The sequence below is a fragment of the Chamaea fasciata genome, unplaced genomic scaffold (assembly GCF_029207755.1).
Source record: "Chamaea fasciata isolate MVZ Bird 193981 ecotype frontalis unplaced genomic scaffold, bChaFas1.0.hap1 SCAF_5, whole genome shotgun sequence".
Lineage (NCBI taxonomy): Eukaryota > Metazoa > Chordata > Aves > Passeriformes > Sylviidae > Chamaea > Chamaea fasciata.
The window spans coordinates 29814961-29840443 of record NW_027094090.1 but is presented as its reverse complement, the minus strand read 5'-3'; the positions used below and the strand labels follow the sequence as shown (position 1 = coordinate 29840443).

At 37.7% G+C, this 25483-nt stretch overlaps 1 protein-coding gene across 4 annotated transcripts in view; it reads right to left on the bottom strand.

Moving 5' to 3' along the window:
* The window catches only part of TMEM117 (transmembrane protein 117), a 178988-nt gene that overhangs the window by 87380 nt on the left and 66125 nt on the right, over positions 1–25483 (bottom strand). For all 4 annotated transcript variants that reach the window (XM_066183126.1, XM_066183124.1, XM_066183125.1 and 1 more), the window contains exon 4: positions 18585–18684. In XM_066183126.1, coding sequence (XP_066039223.1) covers positions 18585–18684 — 100 coding nt within the window. The remainder of the gene's footprint in view (positions 1–18584; positions 18685–25483) is intronic.

The following is a 25483-nucleotide window of genomic DNA, read 5'->3' as shown; positions in this document are numbered from 1 at the left end:
CATACTCATTTTCTGTGTGAAAAACAGTCTGACATGACTTTCGTTAAAGTAATTTTCTAAGCTACCAGTATTTCTTGGCCTGGATCCCTAGTCCATGACTTGGGCATGAGACGACAGTAAAAGCTTCAAACTACATTTGTACTTTTCTGCTCCTACACATCCTCAAGCTCTTACAGCTCTCAGTATTCAGACTGATAAAAACCAATGTTTTTTGATCACCTCTTCAAGGCATCACCATCACATCAATCTGCTGTCAATCTGCCAGGCAAAAAGTGTGATCATTTTACACTTGCAGCTCCAGCTACAAACGTGCAAACTTCATTCCTCTAAGAGCAGTAAGGTTCACACATCTGCACTAATGAGGTATAGCAATGGCTTGCCAAGGACAACATCTTTTCTTTTGTTTGTTGGGATGTTAGTAACAAGATGCTGCAGATAATGGAAGTATGGCTTACCATCCAGATACCTACTGGAGGGTGAAATAGTGTGAGAGTCTTCCCAGAAAAATCCAGGATGCTGCAGGAAAAGTCTAACATATCTCTTTGGAACTGCCCTTTGCAAAGTTACCATTTTGATACTTGATGTGAAGGAAAAGTCTCAGCTGTTCTACACGTGGCAATAGAAATGCCTTTTCCGAACAAAAACAAAAATTTAGAAGAGTTTATGAGAAAATTTAGAGAAGTTTATGATTCACTTGGGATCCCAAAATACCTGCTGCTCATTTTGAAGGTTAACAGCAGTTCTGACTCAGAAACTGCATCTTGCCAAAATCGGTGGAAAGTTACTATGAAAAAGGATGAAAGGGCTGAATTCTGCTCTCCATTGCACAGAAACGGGTAAGTCCATTAATGTGGTTTTATGGCAAGAAAGACCCTTATTTTATATCCATCTAAAAGAGAACAGAGTTCAGCCTAGACTTTACTGTTCTGCCTGCATTCTTGTCCTTCACAAGGCAGTCAGACTTTCCTGTCACATTTTGTTGCACTCTCATGAGATTTGTTTAACACAAATTACAGATTTGACACTGGGTGCCTGTCACTGTTCCTCATTAACAACATGTAATGCATATAGCACAATTGGCAACAATGGGGATGGCATGCTCAATTTAGGAACACATATGCTACAAAGTTGCTGGAAAATGCATATGAAATACAGAACTTAAAATTACAAAAATCTTCATTAACTAAATTAAATTCTAACCATGGGACAAAGTTTAAAAAATTAGATAAACAGTTTTAGAAATTATACTAACTAAACTTTCTAAATATTAATTAAAGATTCTATTTAGAAGTATTTCACGCATGATTTCCTTACCATCTGTATTCATAAAGCCTGGAAAGAAGAAAAATGCAACATCTGGTCAAAATTACTTGAAGATACTAATACTACACTGCTTGAATCTAAATTCAATAAAAGCATTCACGCTCCTTAAAAACATATTCTTTTCTAGATGAAAAGACTACCAATATATTATCTTTGTAGACCTGTCTTGTGTCTACAAGCAGTGTCATACTGTATTTTTAGCTATGGAGTTTACTTAATCCCACACGGTTTTATCTTGCCTTTATGTTGACAAATGAACAAGGCTGAAATATACAGGATCTGAGCTTCTGTCAAGATACACCCTGTTTCAAAAGCCACTGTTCTTGCACAGCTGTTTCCTTTAAGCTATTGACTTAAACACAGTTTTATTATTCTTCTGGGCTTATTACTGAATTCCTCAGTAGATGCAGTTAATCGTCTCCAAGCTTTATCTTTGTAGACAAGGCAGGAGAATGCAACAGAATTATAACATGATATACCAAGATGCAATGGGGTGACTTGGATAACTAATTTAACACACATGGCTGTGTCCTGGCTAGGTTTTCTTATTCCCATGTTCTTGTTTCTGAAAATATATTTGCAACATACTACCAGATGAAAGTAAACATGCTACTGGGCATTGCTTGTTACACCTTTTAGTTACCAGCACAGGCAGTAATCAGTAGCACGTGGGTGCTGCAGTGAAACATTTAACTTAGCAAGTTGGCTTGCTGAACATAGCATAGGAAACAGATTCCATGAATTTCCATGTCCTTTCTAATCAGCATTCTTCACAAAAAGTTCTCATGGATTTTAACATTTATGATGAATGAAAGCTTGGTAGGCTGCCCATAAAAGTCAGTATTAGTGCACAAATACTTGAAAATAAATGATTTGCTTATTGTTACCAACAGAAGCCAGTGCAGAAACATCCATAAAATGCTACAGTAATGTCAGAGGCTATAGTAGTGTGTTTTCTTCCTTTTATTCAGTATCAATGTGTGGCAATACATTCTCTGCAGAAACATGATTTTGAATAATCCTTCAAGGTCTTGTTAACTGCTCTCTGTAAAAATATTTCAAGAGTATGACGTGAAAGCTGTTTGCACATAGTAGTTAGTCTAGCTGTCAGACATGCTTGTGAGCCTCCTCCTTTTTTTCATTTAGAAAAAGGATACACATTTTTTCTCTTAAAGCACCAATTACTTTAATATAGATACTTTTTAGTTTTTATTTTCAAGGAAATTAAAAGCTAAAAAAACACTGCAGAAGCACAGAAAACAATCAGATTACAGACAGGCTGTTGTTCCTACGTTACACAGACATGAATAGAGAGACAAATTTGAACTGCAGTTCTTAACAGGAAATTCTTAATCATCTAGTCAACAGCTGTCATCCTATGAGCAAAGTGGGGAACCCATAAACCTCAGTCTGTACCCATGGAAACTGAGTATTCTGAAGATGTATGGGATAGATGGAATACAAGGACTTATCTTAAATTCTGTCAAACTACTACTTCTTCCTCTTTACTCCCAACAAAGACCACAAAGAAATGAAGAAAATCTGCCACCTTACTAACCATCGAATTGTTGAATGAAGTACTGAAAAATATACTTCTCTTCAGAATCTATCAGACAGAGACTTGGCAGCAGGGATCCACAAATGTATGACCTCTAGATTGATTACTGCATCTCATTGTATCCAAAACTGAAAAATACATACTGTGAAAAGAACTCCCACTGCTACAAAAGCAGCTGCTAGTCTGCTTAGCAACACAAGCCACTGTGAATGCATCATTCTGGCACACGGGGCTCTGCACAAGCTCCCTCACGATTTCAGAGTCCAGGTGGAGGTTATTGCCATGGTCCTCAAAACTCTCTATGGGACTGGCCTTAGGTACTTGAGAGGCTTCCATCCCCTCTGCAGTGATGACCTTTTCTGACAGCTCTGTTCCCTTGGAACAATGAAGCTGTCAGCCAAGGGAAGAAGCTCAACAATGCAGAAGAACTAACTTTATAGAAGCTAAATCTTGGTGAGAGTGCTACCATTCAAAAGAGAGGGAAATTACTAAATCTCACCAGGTGAAATCCTCAGACCTTCCCCAAGTAAGTTTCTTCCCCACCAAACTGAAGCCTGCAAAATGGTGGATGGATTGGATACCAGTCTACAGAGTATAATCACTGCCAGACGTAAATGCAAAATAGACACACATAGAGAGAAGGTAATACTTTAATAATTGCTCCTTTTTTTGGTTCCTAGACTAGGAAAAAAGCATAGCAAACTGCCTACCTACTCTGTCTCAAATGTATCCTCTATTGAGGCCAAGGAAAACAGCATAACAGTGAGTTTCAAACTCTTCCTAGTTTCTTGCTCACTGAATTAGAATTATTGGTAATTACAATTTCTTTCCCTAGAAAGACAATCATCCTCACCACCAGTAAAGACACTTTTTCTCCTTCTCCTTTTACTTTTTTCTACTTTTACTTTTACTTTGGAGAACTCAACAGTGACAGAAAATTCAAAGCAGCCCACTTAGAAGTGTTGTGTTTTAAACAGTGCAGTGCTTCAGATAGACAGAAAAATATCCTCTTGAATATTAGAGGATATAAAGGAAAGGATCATTCAGTCTCAAAAGTTTAAACCACTTTAACAAGTGTTTTCAGCATCTGAAAGAAAAATAGCACAGGCTGTCATAAGCAGTTATTAGGATCACAAGGAATGAAACTGAACTTTTAACACTCTTTTCATACTATCACGATGTCACACTTAAGTCCTAGGACTTTATCCTTAACTGTGATATGGGTGTTAGTGCAGAAAAGTGCTGCATAGAGTTCAAAAATGTGTCAGCTGTTGGAAGTAACTGGACTGAGTAAAACCTTAAAAGCCTTAGGGTAATAAGATAACCTGGCATGAATACAAATCTATATAATTCACTCAGGGGATTAAATTTCTGACATCATACACTACAAACACTGCCTAAATGCTTTATGGACAGCAGCAGAACCCCAAGAACAAAATTAACATTGCTCTCTTAAGTCGTTCAGTATATTATATAGCATAGACTGTGACTTCAACATTTGAAGTTCAAAAAATTTTTAAAACAATGAAGAATTCAATTTTTCCCTTAAGTGACCCCATGCAATGATGCCGGGGGCTGGATTCAATATTTATAAGTGAACTGAAACTGGAGAAGCAGCTACTAGTGCTACACACAAGGAGTTGGACCTCTCTTAAAACTTTTAAAGAGCTCCTCCAAATTTACTGGTTTGTGGGCTTGATCTGTACATCACTTTTTACACAAATACTGCTGTAAGGGTTGTGGGATTATCATTCTCACATTGTCAAACTAGTTTTGATAAGGGTGCAGTTAAAATATTATAAAAGTGCATGTGGAATAGGATTTTTTTCGTAAAAATACCTCGGCTCTAATGTCGTCAGTAATAAAATGTTTTTTCTGACTTTATCACTACTAATGCTGATAGTTAGGACACTTTGCACGGAGGTTCACAAGCTATAGATGCATGAATGGCACACTGAGTGCTTCTGTATTGTTGACATGTTTTGCTGCCTTGTAATGTTCATTAATGAACCGTCCACAAGTCAATGCAGCAAACTGAGTACATTTTTCTGTGCTACTACTAAGTTTTAAATTCATTTTTATTTAAATACAAGCTATTCAATCTACTCCTCTTCCAAAAATAAATGGATCATTTTTGGCAATTGTACATCTTTATTCTGAAATGCATTATCTTTTTAGCAATTAATTTTATTTAATGAATCAAAATTTCTAATGCCAATCTGAGTCTTCTCTGACAAGTCTGCCCTACATTACCATATTGCAGTGAATGTATGTCACCAGCATCTGTGCTTTATTACTAAGAGCAGGTATAAAGATGTGGTTTAACCACAGAGAAAGGCCCACCTCATGCAACTCTGTGCAGACAAAAGTTACAGCTAGGGTTAATTCAGCCTATATTGTCTCCTGCATCTTTCTTTAACAGTGATAAAAAAGTATAGCTGTTAGAACTAGCTAGTGGATTGCTGTGGTCATGACCCTGCTGTATTCCTGTGAATCTCCTAATTTCAGTTTCTTTTGTATAGTCTGGTGGGCACTGATTAAAACCTCAGTAAAAGGGATTCAACCTTCTACATAGTATTGACCCATTTGACAGAGAGGTCTGTCCTGGGCTGAAAAGAGGCATGTAGATATCAGAAAACACGCATCAAGACTGCACAGCAAGGACAGTCCTTGGTGCCAGTGAGAGTTGTAAGCTTGTACACTGACCCCTCTGAGCATCAAAACAGACTACATCATTGCAACAAGAAAACAGCAAGCATGGGGGCCTGTGTGCGCGACTTACTCCGCTGCCCATGATACAAGAGGAGAGTGAATCAATCGTGTTAATGCTAAAAAATTCAACCAGCACTAATGTTTATTATTGCAGCATAGTCTTAGCATTGTATCTTGCAAAAACCCCACACAAACAGCCAGTGAATGACAGTTAGTACCTTTTTTACATCACAGAGGTGTCAAAAAATGAAACACAGAAGATAGAAGTACAATAAGTGAATAGACTGATTAAGTCATCATTAATTAAGTGGTCAGAATTTTAATTCCATGTGAAAGAACTAAAGTATAATGTGTATTGAGAGGCTGTTCAGTGTAAAAATACTGGGCAAGACAGAAGGAAATATGAGGAGTTTAAGACATAGTGTGGTGCACAGAAAGGATGACAGCAGGAAGAGAAACAGGCAGAACCAGAAATAAAAAGATATTTGGGAACCACTCAGAATATCCCAGAATACTGACACATAGAAATAAGAATAGAAAAAGACAATCTTTTTTTAGCATCTACAGTTTGAAATTAATGACAAGTATGAGTTTTAAAAAAAGAAACTTAAGACGAAAAAACTGATTTCTGAGGTAACAATTAGAGACAGCATCATTCAGTGGTTAGATTTCAGAGCTTTTAATACAAACCCCACATTACAGCTAAATTCTCAGTATCCTCCTTATTATCCCTTCTTGTCAAATAACTGGATTTTTGTAATAATTGTTAGTAATTCAGATTTCGTTTTTATAATACAAGGGTTTATACCAGTGAGTGCTAAACAGTCTTCAGTAACCCAACAGGGCAGCACCAAGTAGTGATAGAATGGCTTGGAGGTCTCACTACACCGTATTTTCAGCTCCAAATCTCTATGCATTTCCAAAGGAGAAAGAAGGTGTAGAGTTGACCAGACAAGAAGCCAGAGATATGGCCTCACAGAGGAATATCAGACTGTGTTGGCATCTACCAACTAGCATAAGATAACCTTATCAATAGGTTAAATCAATAAAAATAGTAGGTTAGCAAAGCATGAACAAACAGCAGCAGTCTGGCTTTGGTCACGCCTATGAGAATATATATGAAAATCACCACAGGACAGGAAAGTAAGGGGAAATCAATGAACCAAAGCTTTCTCTGGCCACAGATAGCTTAGTCATATGCTTGCCTTCAATTGTCTTATAAAGATTAAGGCTGGTTCATATCAGTTACAACAGAAGACAAAAAAGGCTGCCTTTCAGGAACACACAAACACACACAAATGATTTTATCTACTAATGCCCAATATCCTTTGAAATGAGTCTTGAAATTTAGATAACTTAAATAACATTTCTTCTTAGCAATTCTCCTAACTTCAAGGCAAATTTTAAAGTTCTGGAAGATACCCTGACATGCTTGTTCTCATTACTGTCCACACAATCCTTGATTCCCCATTGCTGTCGCATGTAGATTCTTGCTGGTTTATTTGTGTTATGGTTTATTCATTCACTGCTGCATGAACTTCTGACTTCATGTGAAGTTCTTTTAACATTTCATCAGGAAAGCTTTGACACTCTGGAAGTATTCCTTTACCTCCCTTAATTCCCAAGGGATGTTTAACAGTATACCATTACATGTTTTAACTCTGCTGGTTTGTGAGACAACTTCTGGCATATTATACCCCCTATATAAGTGTCCTGGGTTTGCTCTGGACACAAAAACTTAATACTTTGAATGTAAATATTGAAATCTGAGTTCCTTATAATTCCTTTCATTACCAGTGCAGGCCTTTTTCTCTTCCTTGATTACTAAGAAAACCCAGAAAATCAGCTCAGAATAAAATATCACAATGTGTAGCTGTCCAAATGTAAACCTTACCAATTCTGAGACCAAACCACTATTTGGTCACACAAATCCTACCTTCATTCTCTGGGTCAGGTGTTGACCCAAGTAAAGCACAGTGTAAAGCCATACAGGTATAAAGCCTGTTCCTCTTCTGCCTTGGATATTCTGGAGGTCTATGAGATATAAAAGGAAGGGCATGCAAAATGTGTCTGCAGTCTGAAAATTATGGTCCACTTAATACAACATTAAGTGCTGCAACTTGAGCTGTGACTTGCACTAGTGCTGGACCTTTGTGAGTGATACACCAGTGTAACCATGCCTACATCATTTGTCCTTATACTGATAAGGCTCCTGACACGACTCTGTCCATTATGAAGTAGATTATGTTGTCTAATAGCTCTATTTAGGTTGTTTCTTTACAATAAAATTGGAGTGTTGGGTGGTAAAGCTAATTTTGTGTCATCATGTGATAAGCCAAAAAATTTAAGCAAAAATCCTCTTCAAGTTAAGAGAAAGGGAATACATGCCTTGATTCTCCACAACCACACATTAGCATGAACTTCATCCCTTTGGTGCAGTTATACAAGCTATGTACAAGTTATAAAAGAAATACAAAGCAGAAGAGAAGAGAGGTCAGAAATGAGCCCAGAACAAACCATCATAGAAAAAACCCATGTACTCTGGGTTCACACACAGCTAAAGCCCAGGGAAAGGGAAACACAGTCCAGGGCATTCACCACTTGGAAGTATCTCCAGTGCACATACATTCCATTGCAATTTTCCATAAAAGAAATTATTCAGCGTCTTTGCAGAGGCAGATACCTTTCAGAATGCTGTCATCAATGGGGATAGAGAAAATAATTTCTTCTAAAGATTTGAGGAGAGCAGGGATGGGATGACGAAAAAACTGAGAGCAGTGCCTTGTCTCAGCTCCATCACCAATTCCCTTTTTTCTTGTCCCTTTTCCTTTGTTTCAGCTCTCTATTGTAAAACAGGGGCACATTAGCATACGTATCTCCATGAGTTCCTATAAAGATCAATCCCCAGTGTCTGCAAAATGCAAAACCTTCTTTATTACTGCCAGTGTAGGAGGCAGTGATTTCTTTTGTGATTTGGAGAAGCATAGTACTGTAAGAAGTTTCAAAAATAGCTTTTTAATGGAGGTTTTAAAAGTACTTAGAAAAGTTTAAGTGAAACTCGACAATCTCTCTATCCATTAAAAAAAGTACTTCAAGTTCCCACTTCAAATAATGTAAAATAACAATAAAAAGAGACCAAGAAGAGATTAGACTCATCTTACTGAGTGCTTTCTATTAAATGAAGTTTTATAATGAATTTTAATTCAAATTCATTGAAACTTTTTTAATATCTCAATTTTTAAGAAGCAAGTGTATATTTTAAGTCTGATACAAACAGCAGAATTGCACCCAAGTTGGACTTGGGTTTAGACAGCAAAGAGTTTTTGGAAGGCAACCTATCTGATTTTTTTCTGTAGAAACTGGGTTTGAACATACGGAATTTACATTCTTTCTTGAGCACAATCACAAGTATGGATATTAAAAAAATACTTTCTGGCTAGAGTATTATAAGCCTAAGTTTGACAGTTTCTAAGATTTCTCCACACATGCAAGACAGAGTTAGTGACTTCACTTACAATTCAGGATTCCTTGATCAATTCAATTCAGGGTTCACAGCAGGGTTGTTAAGAGAAGACTTCTCACACCATATTACAATTCATATATTATGCAGTACTGCACAGGAAAATTAACTCTGTGATGTATTTACTCAGGCACTTGCTTAATTGCTCTGCTGATATATTGTGGGTTGAGTTGACCTATGATAACATGGAATACCATTTTTAAGGTACTGTAGCTGTTGTGAGAATAATCTTTAATTTTTAGGCATAATGCAACACAAAATGAGTAATATTCTGGTAACTTGAGTGTTTAGGCCATTACTTTCTGGACATATTCTAAATACATTTTCTCTACAAAACGGCATCAGAGATAAAGTTTCTCAGTTGAACACCCACACATCAAAATTATGCAATTTAAGACCAGCTATAGTATCTTCCTTAATTTACCAGTTTTAACCCTGCTCTTCCTTGTAGAGAAGAATGGATTATGTACAACATTGTCAATATTATTTTAGGCAACAGTGCTGTGATAAGTTTTCTCATAATAAATCATCCTTCTTTTCTTTTTTCCCTTTACACAGTATCTAATAGTTCATCCCACAGATCTTGAAGGAATTCAGAATTAAAGAAATGTATTGCTGTGTACCACTGCCATCTGCAGCTAACCTCTCCCTGTGGGTACAGAAGGTCTTACTTCACCATATATTTAATCCAGTAAAGACCTTCAGCTGAATGTGCATGGTCAGTCCAATACTCTTTTCATAATACTTTCTAAACCTTCTCTCCCCATTTTATCATAGAGCTCCTGATTGCACCTCTTAGCCAAGGTGATTGTTTCAATTTCAGCTTCAGACAGAAAATCATTTTCTTACCCCTGCCAGTGAAAAAGGTTTGTGCTGCAATCTCATCCAGAACCACACTTCCAGAGAGGAAGTGTCCATCTTAGAGACTCCAACAGTTTACACATTTGCCATCTGTACTCAAAGATCTTCAGTAAGAACATGTTATTTCTAGAGTCCCACTTCTCCAGCACTTCTGACACCCACTCATTCACACCATTTCTAAGGAGTACATCATGTCAGAATGCAGAATTGCTGCATAGTTACTTTAATTTATACGCTACTCTGACTTCAGTTTCTAAATACATGTAACCAGGATATATCAAGATCTGCATAAATATCATCAAGAAGCAAATACCATTCCATGTGAAAAAGAGCAAAGGAGAGTATGGCAACGAGGAAGAGAAAATAGAGGACCCCACCAGTCTTGTTTATAGCTGTATGGCTGCTTGAAGCTACAATACAAATCAATCAAGCAAGATTTGAGTTGCAGGAAGACGTATCTTCTCCTTATAGCTTGTCTTTTGACTTTTATGATATTTGGAGAACAGAATTTCTCTTATTGATATTCACTATGAACCTTCCTGTATTTTTAGATGGGATTCAGACTGCAAGAAAAGTGTGTACAAGGTCACAAAAAGATGTATATAACTTCATAAGCATTGAAATGAAAAAAAAAATAGTTGGGAAAATGTCACACCTATTTGAAAGAGCTCCTACTACACTTGCTTGTCATTGGAAGATGCCAGTAACTGCTTTGGAGAAACACTAGGAGATATTTTGGGGCCCAACTTTTGGGTTTGCATTTCTTACTCTTGAGCACTAAGGCAGAGCTGGCTGTGGCCTTCTTCAAAAAAAAAATCCTGAGGCTTTTACTGCTAGATATACTAAGCACATGTTTTAGAGCCCAGAAAATGGTTACCAACAAAGGTAACTGCTATAACAAGTTGAAGGAAGTTGCTGGGAAACAGACAGAGATGAAGTTACACCTCTGGCAATGCCTGGTCAGAACTGAAATGACAAAGTAACAGGGGAGTACAAAAAAAGATCAAGCATGAAAAGGCAGATAATTATAATCTAGAGCATATGAACAGATGGCAACACCATCAATCAATGAATAAATAATAGTGCAATCTGACTTGATGGGATGATTGGATGAACTCAAATGACACCAGGCACACTCCTTATATAACTAAGTGGCAGTCATGAAGCAGAGCAGGATATGAGAACATTCATGCCCCAGAAAGTGGGAAAAACAAAATTAGCAGGTCTCATATGACTGAGTATATTTGGACTATCATTGTGCTGATGAATTTACTTGTGGTTACCACCTGGAGATAGAACCACTTCCTACAGAATGTTTCTGCAACTGGACTGACCCTTAAGAAAAGGAATGAAAACCAAAACAAGATTCACAGGTGAACAAAAAGGGCAACTGGCTTTTGTACGCCTCTCTGAATGGAAAGAAACGTATTGCCACTAATAATGTTATTAGTCACATTTCTGTGCAACCCTGGCAAGTGAGTTTAGGAACAGGTGTCATTCATTTTGCTCCTTCCAGTTCATGTTTCATAGTTCAATTTCATTTCCACTACACAAGAACAGCAGAGTTGTTAGCTGAATGGCACTTCAGATGCTGCTGCAAATTCAATCACACTTTTATTTTGTCATTTGATATGCCAGTGGAATAGAAACAATCAAGAAGATTGACACTGATCATAATCTAAATTGTCATGCCCAATCCTTGACAGAGGCATGAGTTAAAAAAGGTGCCAGTCATTCAAGACTCCTGACTCCTCAAACTACCTTTTAATGTGCATCAAAATGGGTTCCTCACTGCTTGCAAATAAACCTATACCCTATTCCTTGTTAAACAGAATTTCCAAAAATCATGTAAATTTAAGAGTGAACAGTTTTGGCTAATATTTTAGTCTAAAAGTTAAATACAAAATCCCAGAAACTTTATTATTTTTAATGATCATGTTAGGCTTTCTTTAAACATAAATTTTATACTGCTGTCCTTCCCTGTACTAAAGTAAACTTCATTTTTTAGACATATTATTATTTCATTTTCTATGTATTTTCACTGCAGTAATTTAGTGAGTCCGTTATTTTCAGCAATATGATAGTATTTCCAGCATCAGTGTTGCTCACTTTATGTAAACATGCCCTAGCAACACATACACATTTTGAGATTAAATAAAATAGAGGTAAATTAATCTAGTTTCTGCAGAGTGCTAATGAACCCTTCTTTACTCTAGGATGTTGACATAGATAGTTACATCTCAGCAAAAGATGACAAGAAAAATATTCTCTCTTAACGGACACAAGGAAAGCACTTCGAAATCATTGAATAGCTTGCTCTCCTACTCTACAAAAAATTGTTGTTTGTCATGATCACAGAGGCAACAGTCAAATGCAAATATCTCCAAATACTTTTAAAACTCTTGCCAAGAGATTGAAATCCACTAAGATGTTTTAATGGCAATAAGTAAACATCTATTCTTATCACAAAAATTAATAAAGAAGAAAGTACACAAAGTGTATTCTATAGGTACCGGTTATCTACCAGACACCAACATCAAGTGATGGGTTTAATAGCATGTAATGCATGGGCTTTGTTACTTCACCCTGCACTGTATATTGTATTAGATCATTGTGCCTATATTTTATAAAGAAACACCAGAACAGCATTTATAAAGTCAAAATGAACTGCCATGTGAGAATATATTTGGGGCAGTTGAGTACTTCTATCCTAAACAAGAGCAATTAGATTGTGTCCACTGTCTGTACAGCAGGGGATGAAAAAAAGGTGTTTCTCAGCAAGACTACCAAGACGCGCTCAAATTCACACAATTATGTTAGCAGACACCTGTCTCTGTGCTCAAAATTATGATTCAACAATTCCATCTGATTATGAAAATATCAAAAACTTCTTAAGAGCCACCCTGTTCAGCCAAAGAAATGTACAGACTACATAAGATTTCAGGAAAGAGATGTCCTCTGAAACATGGAATCCAGGCCCACACTCAGAACTGCACCACAAGCAGCGACATTTCTGTCTTTGAGAGAACAACAACAGCTGTGTTCAGGCTCTGCTGAACATTCTGCTGTATGCAAGAACATAGAAAACAAAATACTCACAGCTTAATTTTTTTCCACCTGCAAAATAATAAGGCCATAAGACAAAGAGGTGTTGAGGAAAAAGGACAGAGAAAAGTAATGATGAGGAAAGATGAACATGAGGAAATAAGCTCACTGCCTTCCACTGATAAGGCAGATGAAGATGGCTCCACACTCTTTCACAAATTCACAGCTCCTGAGCTGTGGCTTTGTCTTTCCTGCAAAAGCATTTTCAGGGCCAGCCAACATTGTTTGAATACCTCTTTAATAGCAAAGGGAATATTTGAGGCTGCGGAAGGAGTGCTAAGTGGCTGGCTCTGTAAACAACAGGAATGGAGATATTTTAGAACAGAATTACTGAATGAGGTCACAAAACTCATGGATAAAGGAGATGTGTTTGAAATAGGCAAAGCTGAATTTTCTAGTAGGGCTTTGAAAAATTCCTCGTCACAGGCTTCTATGGAAACTCAACATTCAGAGCTTTAGGGAAGGTCTTTATGTTGATAAATAACCGATTAAAAGACAGGGAACAGAAGCTAAGTAGGTTAGCCAGAAGCTCTAGCAATGGAGGGAGGGTCATTAGCAGAGTTCCACAGGGATTTTTGCAGGGGATGCAGTTATTCGTCATATTCCTAAGCAACCTGGGAAAATGGATGAGCAGTGAGGTGAGAAAGCTTTATAATGATACTAACTTAGGCACAGCGAAAAGGATGATGGCTTGCTGGATGGGAAGAATTAGGAAAGGTGCTTATGGAAGAAAAGTCCCTCGGCAAAAAAATGGCAGATGAAATTCTTTGTAGTTGAATGCAAAGTGGTGCAAAAAAGAGCAAAACAATTCTAAGATCAAGAGTCATTATATCCGCAAAATTATAAGCATTTCAAGAGAGCATTAGAGGGCCTACCATATACTATTGGTTTGTTCTTACTCTCCTGGTTGGCTTCTGCTTATAGTCACATTTTGAGGTGGGATACTAGTCTGAATGGATTTTTGGTCTGACCAGGTGGAGAAACTGGGCTTTTTTACAGATGTATCCTGAGATCTAATATGGTGCATGTGACAGAAAAACATCCTGGTTTAGGACTCTACAGGTTTACTGCGTCCTTGCATGGCAGTAACCATTACCTTAAACCTGTCAACTATTGATGTCAATACTATCAGGAATCCCAAGGAAGGTTTCAGCCCTTTAGAGTATTCTGTATAAACCAGCCAGAGGCCCCTGTACTGGTTACACCAGGACTGCCCAGGTAAGACATGTTAATCATATAAAATGGGAAAATACAGAAAGTTTCTTCACCAGAAGATGGGGACAAAAATGTTTAATGGAAGAATGTGAATAAAAAAAAAAAAAAAACCCAAAACAAAACCTAGACAAAATCTATTTCTTTCACAACCAGCAAAGCCAGAACACAAAATGGTGTGAGGTTTTCCCCTGGAATTATAAGGCTGATAAACTGGAGCTTTTACAGCTAATGCTGAAAATCTCAGAGAACAGAAAATCCTTCTTGCATAAGATCAGACAATCTTTATCATGGGGAGGAACATTCCACCAAAAGTTATATTTCAGAATGATACCTAATTAAGTGACTCTTTTTCCCTAAAAGACTTCACAGAAGCCCAGGCCACTTGTGTATATGGGAGTCATTATCCACTTCCACTAATGAGGAAAGGGAGGTGTAGATTCACTACTCATTACTAACCTTTTGAAATCCCAATACTATGTCCTGACAAGAAGTCTTAGGCAGAAGGTCTCTAGCTCCATGTCCATCCATCCATCCAAGTGGATACAGTGTGTCTTGGTCAGTACTAAATCGGCAGAGCAACAGGGATCTCTCACTCTGCCATCCAGACTGTGCTGGAAGTACTACTTCCTAACTTCCCACTAATTCATCTACTAAGATGATGAAAGAGAAATAGTCCCAGACATCTTCATCGTCCCACACCAGGGAGAAGTCAAACTGAAATGAAGCAAAGGTGTCAAAAAGAACCGACAATTGCTACAATGATTCAGTTCACACTCTCCTTGTGTCAAATACTGTGCTAAAGCACAGCAATGAGAAAATTCCTGGCTTCTCTTTTTAAAAAGAATATGCTGGTGCATATGCAGTAAACACTAGTTTGATGAATGATATACTAAACCATCCCTAGAATTTATCATTGTTTCTGATCACAGGAGCAGGCAGAGTCTCTGCTGCTCAGTGATCTCTCAAATGTTCCCAGTTCTCTCTAGCAACTAACATGGGAAAAGAGAATCCCAACTAAATTACCATTCAGAAAGAAGATAAGTAGGAATAGAATTCCTTGTCAGGAGGATCAGCCTGGTGCATTCATAGAGATCAGTACCAAACACTGGCTGAAGACAACTGCTTGAGCTTCTGATAATCCTAGCAAGTAACATCTAAGATACAACAAACTTCTAAACTTCTACTGTTTAGACTCTTACACATGTATGTAGGGTTTGTAGGCAGCACTATGCCTTTAATGCAAATGGCAATGGCAGTTGGTAAGCAAAGCTCTCCATGTGGTACGAGCATAGTTCATAGCTCAGGGCCAATATTTGCAGAGTCCAAAAAGCCATCACCAAAAGGGAACACCAGTTTTGACAGTCTGAAAGCCAACACTACTCTGCTCTCTGTGTCACTCTTCAGTGCCGCCCATTCCTGTAGCTATCCTCTGAGCATGCCTTACCCCACATGCTGAGGACATGCTGTATCCCTCACAAAAACACAGCTGCAGCAGGTTGTTGCAGAGGCCACTCTAATCATCAGAGATTCTGCCCTCGAATCATCTCCTTCCTCACCCTGCTTGCACTCTTCCAGAAGGGAGCCATAATTGCTAGTTTATAAGCTTGTCTGGGTGGAATCCAGCCTTTCTTCCAAGCTGTCCTACTGTGCAAAAATCAGTGGTGTCTCCCTCAAAAGCATTCCCCATAAGAACAATACACTTTTTATGGGAGCAGGAGGGCATGTCAAAGCAGGTGCAAGATTGCAAGATATACCCATGGCTTCAAAGAGGGAAAAGTGTAGAGAGACAGTCAGTGTGCTGAATCCATTCCCTTCTTCACAGACTTCAGAATATCTAACACTTACTACAGATTTCAGCGAAGCTGTTTATCAATAGCAGACACTCCCATCTAGAGTTACAAAGGAGAAGGTTCCATGCACCCATAGCACGGCCCCATTCTCATTACACACAATGGCAATGATTTTGCTGATTTTATTAGAAATTGTGTCAGATCCTGTCACCAAACTAGTCAGTGAGCTAGGAAGTATTGACGAGAAAGTCTTACTTCTGCCTTTTCAATCCAAAACAGTGATCCAAAATTTATTTTCCCATTTCAATCACTTTCCTGATTTAATAAGCCACTCCTCACTGTCCTGGGGTAATAGTATTGTTTATTGATTACTCATTTTTAAAATGGAATCCCATCCATTTTATTTCTGCTTCTTCCCAAAGTTTCTGATTAAATAGGGAATAAGACCCTAATTTATGGTTCAAACACAGTGAAATGAAGGCTACATCTTTCATTTTTATCTTCTACTTTGGAGTCTATGGATGGATTGTTTCTTTAAAAAGACTTCTTAAACATTAGAAAATATAAACACTGCTGTGAATGGGAAGATGTGCAAAGGTTCCTTTACAGGTTTGCTTTTTCTTTTCTTTTTCGAGACAGGATGGAGAAACTTCACGAAATTTAATATATAATACCACAGAAGACTCAAATCACTTTAACATCAATTCCATGCTGGGCTTTATAAGCAGAAGGCCAAGCAAATTCAAATATAAAAAACACAGCAATTTCTGTTCATATAGAATAAGATAGATTGCTTAAGTTGGATGCCGTGGGGACATGTACATGCCCATGCACCAGCACACACGTCCAATCTCCTCTTTTACTAACACAGGTAGAGACCTGAAATTGTAGTTTTGTTTGATGTTCCCAGGCTTAGCTGCCCTTGAACACTGTCATTTCCATTGCCTGGCTGATATACTTTGCTGAGAGATTCGCGTTGCAGAAGCAGTATCACCATTCTCTTTCACTCTGAAGACCTAAACATGAATCACTACACCTCTTAATCTTCCTCATGCAATCAAAGCATGTCCTAAAACACACTGACTCTCCAATCCCATGTTCCTGAAGTTTCTCCCAGTCTCTCTCCCATTCTTCAGTGATAACCCCACCTGCCACTGGAATCTGCTGTGGCACAATCCAATTGTCCAGCTGTGACTTACTGCTGAAGAGACCTGAGATGGCTTTGAGTACCCAGAAAATGATCAGGATTGTCATGCCTTTTGAACAAACTATCTCCATGCTTTATACAGTGCTGCATATAACAGGGTTTTTTTAAGGAAATGAGAAAAGAGGGACTGAAAAAAACTCACATGACCTAATGTAGTAGAACTTGTCCTTAATCTATCACTGGAGCCCTAAATTGCATATGTATGATGTACATAATCTCTCTCAATTCAGCTTTGCTTATGCATCATCTCTTCATTGATAGTGGAATAAAGATGTTGAAGCCCATGAGAAAAAAAGCAAGCTAAAAGTATTCAGAAGCACCCATGAATTTTTTTACCAATTCAGAAGAAGTTCGTATTAATTGCCAACATTGCTCAAGGCACCAATTCTGTGATGTCCTTACTGTAAAGTATACACAAGTTATTTCCTCTGTACTTGGTTTTCATGGCCACCATTTCACAGGGTACAGCTTGTCTTGGACAACTACAGACACATTCTGAACAACATCCTGAAAAAACCCTTCATGCTTTTTTTCCCCCTTCTGTCTGTTGTACAGTATGTTCCAAGTATGCAGGGTAGAAAATATTGTTAAAATACAATTGCTAAAAATCTTACCTACACTAATCTTAAAAAATAATTAAATTCATGTTTCATCACTTTGTGTTTAAGAAATGCGTTTTCTAAACAATTAAAATGTGCAGATGCTTTATTTTGTTCCCAAAAATTAGCTGTCATTTTCTGGTTCTCTTTCACTAGCCTGATCTTTGGCTTGCACATATTTCAGAAGAAAGCTTTTGCAACAAGTGAAAAATTTATTTTTCTAAGTCCTAAATTAGATACAAAATTAATCAGATAGTTTCACATCAGACTACCTTCAAACCCTGGCACGTAACTTGCTTTCCTTCTCTCATTCCATTGTTCTCTATCATGTATTTCAGTTTAATTTTTTTTCTCTTTCTAATTCTTTTCATTAGACTTATCTATCTTTAGCTGTTACTCAATGTTTCACAGGGTAGCAAGTTGTGATGCTACTTCATAGCAAAGAAGGGCCACTGTGCAGAAGTCAGTGGCAAAACTCCCACTCACAGAAAAAAAAATCAGTCTGCTATATTTTAACTGAAACTCCTCTGGACTGTCAATTGAATACCTGCCATTAGGCATTTGTTAACTTTTTACTTTTCTGGGTTGAAACATTTGACTCAGAGAAACTGAGTTTTCTCTCTTCTCCTCTCCTCTTTCCTTTGAAAGCAGTAAACGTATTCCTTTCCTTTTAAAATGTAATTATGTTTCTTACCATCCATGCTGTGACAAAATCTCCCATCCAAGTCCCAACTGCAGCTACCTTCATAAAATTTTCATTCCTGATGCCCATGAAGTCTGTTATAATGTATGCACTGTGGAAACAAGAACACAAACGTAAGATATGCACATTTGTTCAATGTAGTTACAAAGAACTTGCATTAGTGACAAAATTTATGATTATCTGTGAAAGATTTCCCATTGCTTTCATAATAACTCTTCTGCTAGATCTGAGCCTTGACATAGAACTGAACCCATACGGGTCGATTCCAATTAGAAATGCAATGTGAATCTGATTTTGAAGTCCATGTCTCTTTTGAAGGTGCTAAAATAACAGTTGGCAGAGACTTTAGGATTATGTAAAGCTTCTGGAAGTAGAAAATGTTTTATGCTTTTTATCTTTTTTCTTTATACAAATAGAATTACAACATTCTTCAAATCGGTGACTTTGCAAAATCTTCATGAAAAATAAAAATCTTTAGGGTATCTTTAAAAGGATAATTGAGCTGCTTGACTTTTCACTCTATCAGTTATACAACCACATTTTTTTAACACATCAGTGCAAGCAATTTTTACAAAATTTCAGTGAGATGTCACTGTTTCTAGATTTATACCATTTATTTTCACAGATATATTTTACTTAAATCCAAAAGAAGCATTTCCATTCTGCTTAAATAATGCAACAGATAGGATTTACAACCTCACTTGGTAATTTGATTTCAAGTTCACCAAGGTGCTATAAGGACAATTAAGAAGTTAAAGTTACTTGCTCTGGATAAAAACCTTTCTGAAAAAACATACATTTTAATATACTGATATCGTCTTCTAAAAGACTTTTATAGTGGTCAGCAAGAGGCAACTCTCCTCAAGAGCTAATAATGATGATAATGAATATCAAAGGCAATTGGTTTTTAACTTTTATAAATGCTATCTTTGTTTTCAAGACGCTTGTAAACATGTTTTATGTAATGTTAGGCCTATTTAAGCGTGTGCATAAGTGACACAGTCACATGTAAAAGTGTCCTTGAACACTGTGCTATCCATTATTCAAATCTTACTATTATTACATACCAAACATTGCAATGTCTAGGAGCTATACAGACCATATCTCTGCAACTGGACCAGTCCAAACTGATTCCACTCTCTGGGCCAGTTCTGTTTAAATCTAAATATCTGACCAAGATAGATGGTCTTGCTAGCACAAATCCATGCACAGCGTGGTATAATTTCTTAGAGACAATTTAATACGTTGTAGAGCAGAAATATTATTGTCAGTGAATAGTTTCATGACACATGAAAAATGTCCTGCTGTAACAGCCCGTTTCATTATACACATTGTGACCTTTCAGCTGGTATGTCACTAACAAAAATGCCATCTGTTTATTTTCCCTGTTGAACAGCACATAAATGCTGGCTCTGATCTTCTGCTGAAAAAAAAAAATTCCAAACAATTTTTAATAACATTCCATGTAGTTAAAAGATCATCAAAAAGTATCCTAAATTCATCATGTTATAAATAAGGATGTAAGAACCCAAGAACACGGTCAGCCTAAAGTCTCCCTGTTTCAATGCTGTCTCCAAGAGAGGGCAACAGCAGAAGCAAAGGAAGACTGAAAACAGGCAAGCACGCCCCCTCGCCAGGTATATTCTCCTAGATGCTTTAGAACAGGAAAATATTTGGAATTCCTTTTTTCCTGCATCTTGGGCATGCCATTCTTGTAGCATCTGGGAAGGCAGAAAATACTCAAGTCTGCATTCCTTTAGAAGGCGTCTTCGTCACACAGAAGGCACGGCAATAAGTGTCGTTTGTAAGGAACAGCCCCCAAATGCAAAGCATATCTTAGTCTTCTCCATCAGTGGGAAACACACACAAAACCCCAGGGTCCTCACCTTTTCTTATATGCCCTATACATTCTCATATGCTTTATACATAATTACAGCTGTACAATAAGCAAATATTTGCATAACACCCCCAGAAAACAGGCCACTTGGGCAAATCCTGTAGCCCTGGCATATAGAGCAGGCCTGTCACAGCCACCCTGGCAGGCTGCTGGGCACAAGGAAGGATAACCAAAAGGTTGAGAGGTCATTGATCTCTGAATAGGGGTATTACCTAGTAGAAGAGAAATCAACCCAGACAAAAGTGATTCTTTTTAACGGACATTGAAATTTTCAGTGTAATCACTTTTTTTTAATGAATGTTAGAAGTATCAGAAGGCTTATAATAAGGTTGAATGAGCTGGATACAACACTTAAATACACAGAAAGACCTTGAAAACATCACATCTTCCCAACAGCTCTTTTTGTCATTTCAAACATGAAAACATCAAAGAAGTCTATAAATTGTGCATTCCAGTCTACAAGTAATTAATGCCTGAATTAAATATGCAAATTGACAAACCTTCATTTAGTGTCAAAATAGCATATTATTATAAAGAAACTGTTAAGAATATAATCTGTGCATGTTTTAAGTGCATTTACTGATTAAAATACAGCTACAACTTTTTATGAACAGGAAGAATATTTTTAGCATTGTCATCTTATTAGAAATAGTAATGAAATACATTACTATTTCATTAACTGTTAGCATTATACCCGGTGTCTTTTATGCTCTCTGCAGAACTATTTTTCTTTCAAAACACAGAGAGGAATTGACTATTTTAAAATAGGGGTTTGGGGCTGCTAAAAATGAATTTTAAAAAAAGAAACCTAACCCTCCAGTTTTCATTTTCAAGTTTTACACCTGACATTTTCAAGTATGACATGCTTTCCTGATGATACTATCTGGATATATATTATAACAGTACCAAAAGTAAAATGAATTCTGTTGTGGAAAATCCTCACATTTTTCTAGCTTTAGCTAGTAGTGAGAGTAGTTTTCTTCAATTGTTTAGTCTTCCTCCTGGCTTGGACCCATATCTGCACCTTGCAGGAGGAAAAATATCTGCTGGGTTCCAGTTAACTGTCATGGTCAGGCCAGATTTTCTATAGCTTGTCAAAAGGCTTCTGTTTGCTTTGCCATATGTGAATTCTGCAGCAAGGCACAAGCATATTGCATGAGCAGCACAATCTAATGAAACACTGAGTGAGAAAGCACAGCAGGTAAAGCCCAGAGTAAAAAAGCTCTTCTGAAACAGACAGGATAAGTGTAAATAATCAAAGTCTGTGGAGCCAATACTTATGAATATCATAGATAAAGGACAAATTTGTGACTGGGATTTGGGAGCCTTTCACAGCAAGACTGGAAGCTGCAGCTCCAGGGAAACTGCTCTTAGCAGGCCAAAGTCTAAGGAAGTTAGAGCAATGTTTTAACAGAATAGGACAGAAGAGAGGAATCAAAAGACAAAGGAGACTTGACAAACACAGTTCTAAAACAGATTTTAAAAAATAAAAATCATAAGTAACTGTCTACATTCACGTTGACGCAAAAGGTATGTTAATAACCATGAGTCAGTAAAAAGACATGTGAGCCCAGTGCATTTGAAGTTTCTGGAGTTAGCAGCAGTGTGCACAGAATGGATAAAGAGGGAGACAACCACACTAGCCCGGAGATTCTGTTCAAAGGAAGGTATCAGAGCATTTTTTCAAAGGGGGATGCTGCTAAAATGACAAACAGTCTGAAAGAAAATGGAAGGTTTTAAATTTTACATTGGATAAAGATGCACAAATCCCTGTGGTGCTATCAACACTGTTCCAAGCACTGGAAAAAACATCATGACTGAGATTCATGTCTCAGTGCTGAGACTGTGTTTTCTTGACCATCACAGGATCTAAGAATGGGCTATAGCTGGAACAGAGACACGTAAGTGTAAACCAGGAAGTCAAACACTCTATGGAGCTTGGTCAGGCTGGGTCAAAGATTTACTTGCCTTACATTACTTCTTGATGGCTAGCATGTCAAAAAACCCCATGTTCACATATTAAAAGGCATTGTTAAACCTATGTGACTAAGTGATTCCCAGTGATGTGACATAACTTGATCTCCAGATGATAATCCAAAGAGCTCTGTATCTCTTGTGAGGCCTGCGACATAACTGACAACCCAGACACATCTGACCTGAACCCTGGGTGTACAGGGACAGCAATGAGATCATAGACACTTCAAGGTTTTAGTTGCCTTTTAAAGCAATTTTAGCAACCTTGATGCATCTTAACAAAGCTTCAGATGGTTCTTTATACATTGTAGAATACTGAAGGCACTGGACTGGCACACAGCACACAGTGCATGTTCTGTACAGAGCCAACAAGAACTGCACCCACAGAGAGTGACAACTTAACGCTCTTTAAAAAGGAAGGGAGGCCTAGATATCTTTTATGTTTAGTAACAAAAAGTCTGTACACGTTCTGTAGTCCAATATGCACTTTTCGGAGGTGGTTTTATTATTTGGCCTTCCCCCTAAATAGCTGATTATCTATATGGAACTCATCTTCTTTGGTGCATCTGACAAAGTGAAATGCTTTGACATTGGCAAACAAGTGAAAGCACAGGAGTTCACACAGGCTGCAAAGAAGCATGTGTTTAGATGTGGCACCACAAGTTTCCATTACTCTCAATTTAGAAGAGGAAGAGAGTGTCAGAATAACTGAAAATATACATAAAAGACTGCAGATACAGCTCCTGATCTGTATTTGTCACTCTAAAATGACAGAATGGCAAATGAGACACTTGGTAGCACTTCACTCAGCTGAAAAGCTATTCTTCTAATGTTAGGAATTGAAGTCAGAGCCACAGGGAACTGGAAGATGCCCAGAGACATCAAGACCTGCTGTCTTATAAACTGGCACATCATAATGAGGATGGCATAATGCACAGCTACCAGCAAACAGCATAGAGAGCACAACAGCTATTCATCCAGTCCCTAACCATCCCCAGTGCATGCTTTAGACATACAGATGAAACTTCTCTGACACCAGAACAGAGAGAATTAAGAGGCACTGAACCAGGGATTTTGCTTGACAAGACATCAAAGAGGTAACAGCCACAAGAGGATCAGCAGGCTAATCTCCAAGACACAAAAATCTGAGAAGAAAGACAAGCTTGGCTATAGTGAGGCGGATCCATGGCGCAGTGCAGAACACCTGAGACTGACAGACTAAGCATCACTGTAACTGAGCATCACTGGTTGGTAACTTATTTATTCATGCTTTTTTTTTTTTAATTTATTCATGGTTTTTTGAAATCAGGCAGCAGAACTGTAATTCTGAAAACCTCTGCTCACCAGTCTACAGGCCTGAGGCCTGTGTAACCTTCTCTGGGGACTCTGTAGAGGTCCCAAGCCATTAGAAGTTCTGCTGCTGGGATACACAGGAGCTCCTCACTGTCCACAGGAACAGGCCATTTTGTTTCCAGCTTTGCAAGCCTGCCTTCAAGACAAAGCCCATTGAAAAATGCAGCAATTTCAACTCTGTCTATCTGTTAACGTAGAAGAGGTATGTAACTTAAATGGTAGGGTACACCCGAGATCCAGTCCATATTCCAAGAGACACTGGTTTAATGTTCTTCAAAGTTAGAGAATTGTACCTCACTGTCATTCTCAATATGAAAAGATGATGACACAAGAGGACAAGAAATATGTGTTTCAGGACTCTGTTAGGTGATGTGAAACTGAAGCTGTATATTCCGTATTTTGTATAAATAACATCTTTCACATATAAGAAGAATATTCCCTTTCCTTCACTTTTAGAATAGATGCCACTGATTAGTATAGGTGTTTGGATTAGATCACAACTACAGTCCAAATTAAGGTGCCTAAGCAAATTGGGACAGGATTTTTAACATATTTTTGTTCTTAATGTAGCTTTTTCTACCTCTAGTTGTAGGAGTTTTCTGTGTGGGTTTTTGTGGATCTTATTCCAATAAACCAAGCGTTAAGCACTTGATGTCCAACAGAGTCGGGACTTCTCTTTAGAGATCAGGTGGTATTCATACAGGTTAACTTTTGCCTAATTATGCTAATCTTCCTAGTCTGTCTGCACAATCAGCAGATTTGACAGCAATTCAAAGCAGGATGTTAATTTAAATTATTTTCTTCTACGGCATAGTGATGTCATATATGAAAATGGCCAACAGATTATGTCTAAAGGAGTGGCAAAACATAAATCAAAGTGACAGGACTACTGCCAGAGGCTGTAAGAGTTTGCATCTCTACTGGGAAAATTTTAGGGAACTGCAAATTCAAAAGCATTAAGGACCTCTGCTATGGGAGGAATGCAGCCCCCCTGGGTAAAGGTAAGTTGCAGAAACATTTCTAATTCTGGGCTAACAGATGAATGCTCACCCATCCACACATAGCACAGCCTTACCTGTCCCCACCACACACTCATACAAGCACTGTAGCTTATATGCAGCTGCTCATGCTTCCATTTCATCTCTATACCTGCTGCATAAGTTGTTTTTACTGAAGCAGTGACACACAGGGTTGCCCCTTACATGACAGTTTGATACTGCAGGAGAGGATTAAGATATTTTCTTACTGCTAAGTGAACTGCTTGTTGAAAATTATTTTAGTGGATAATGAAACAAGTTAGGAGAACTTGTGGCAAGTTAAGAGAACCATGGTGCTTTTTAGCATTTCTTTTAATAGGGTAGCAACATTGTGCAACTAACTTGCAACACTGTACCATGTCCTGGTACATTAAATGACCGATTTGATTCACTCCATTAGACTATGTAGTATGATATTAGAACAGTTTTACAGTAAAAAGTACCAAAATGCGAGATAAAACAGGTGCCCAGGGACACAAATAAGACAAGCAGCCTTGGGCACCTGTTAAGTGCTGTAGATACCCTTATCTTAAAATAAAGATAATTTGCTTGGTGTGTGGTATTTCAGAATATTTCAGATATTTCAGCTACTAAAATCTGAAAATAACAGATTTTGAAATATTAACATA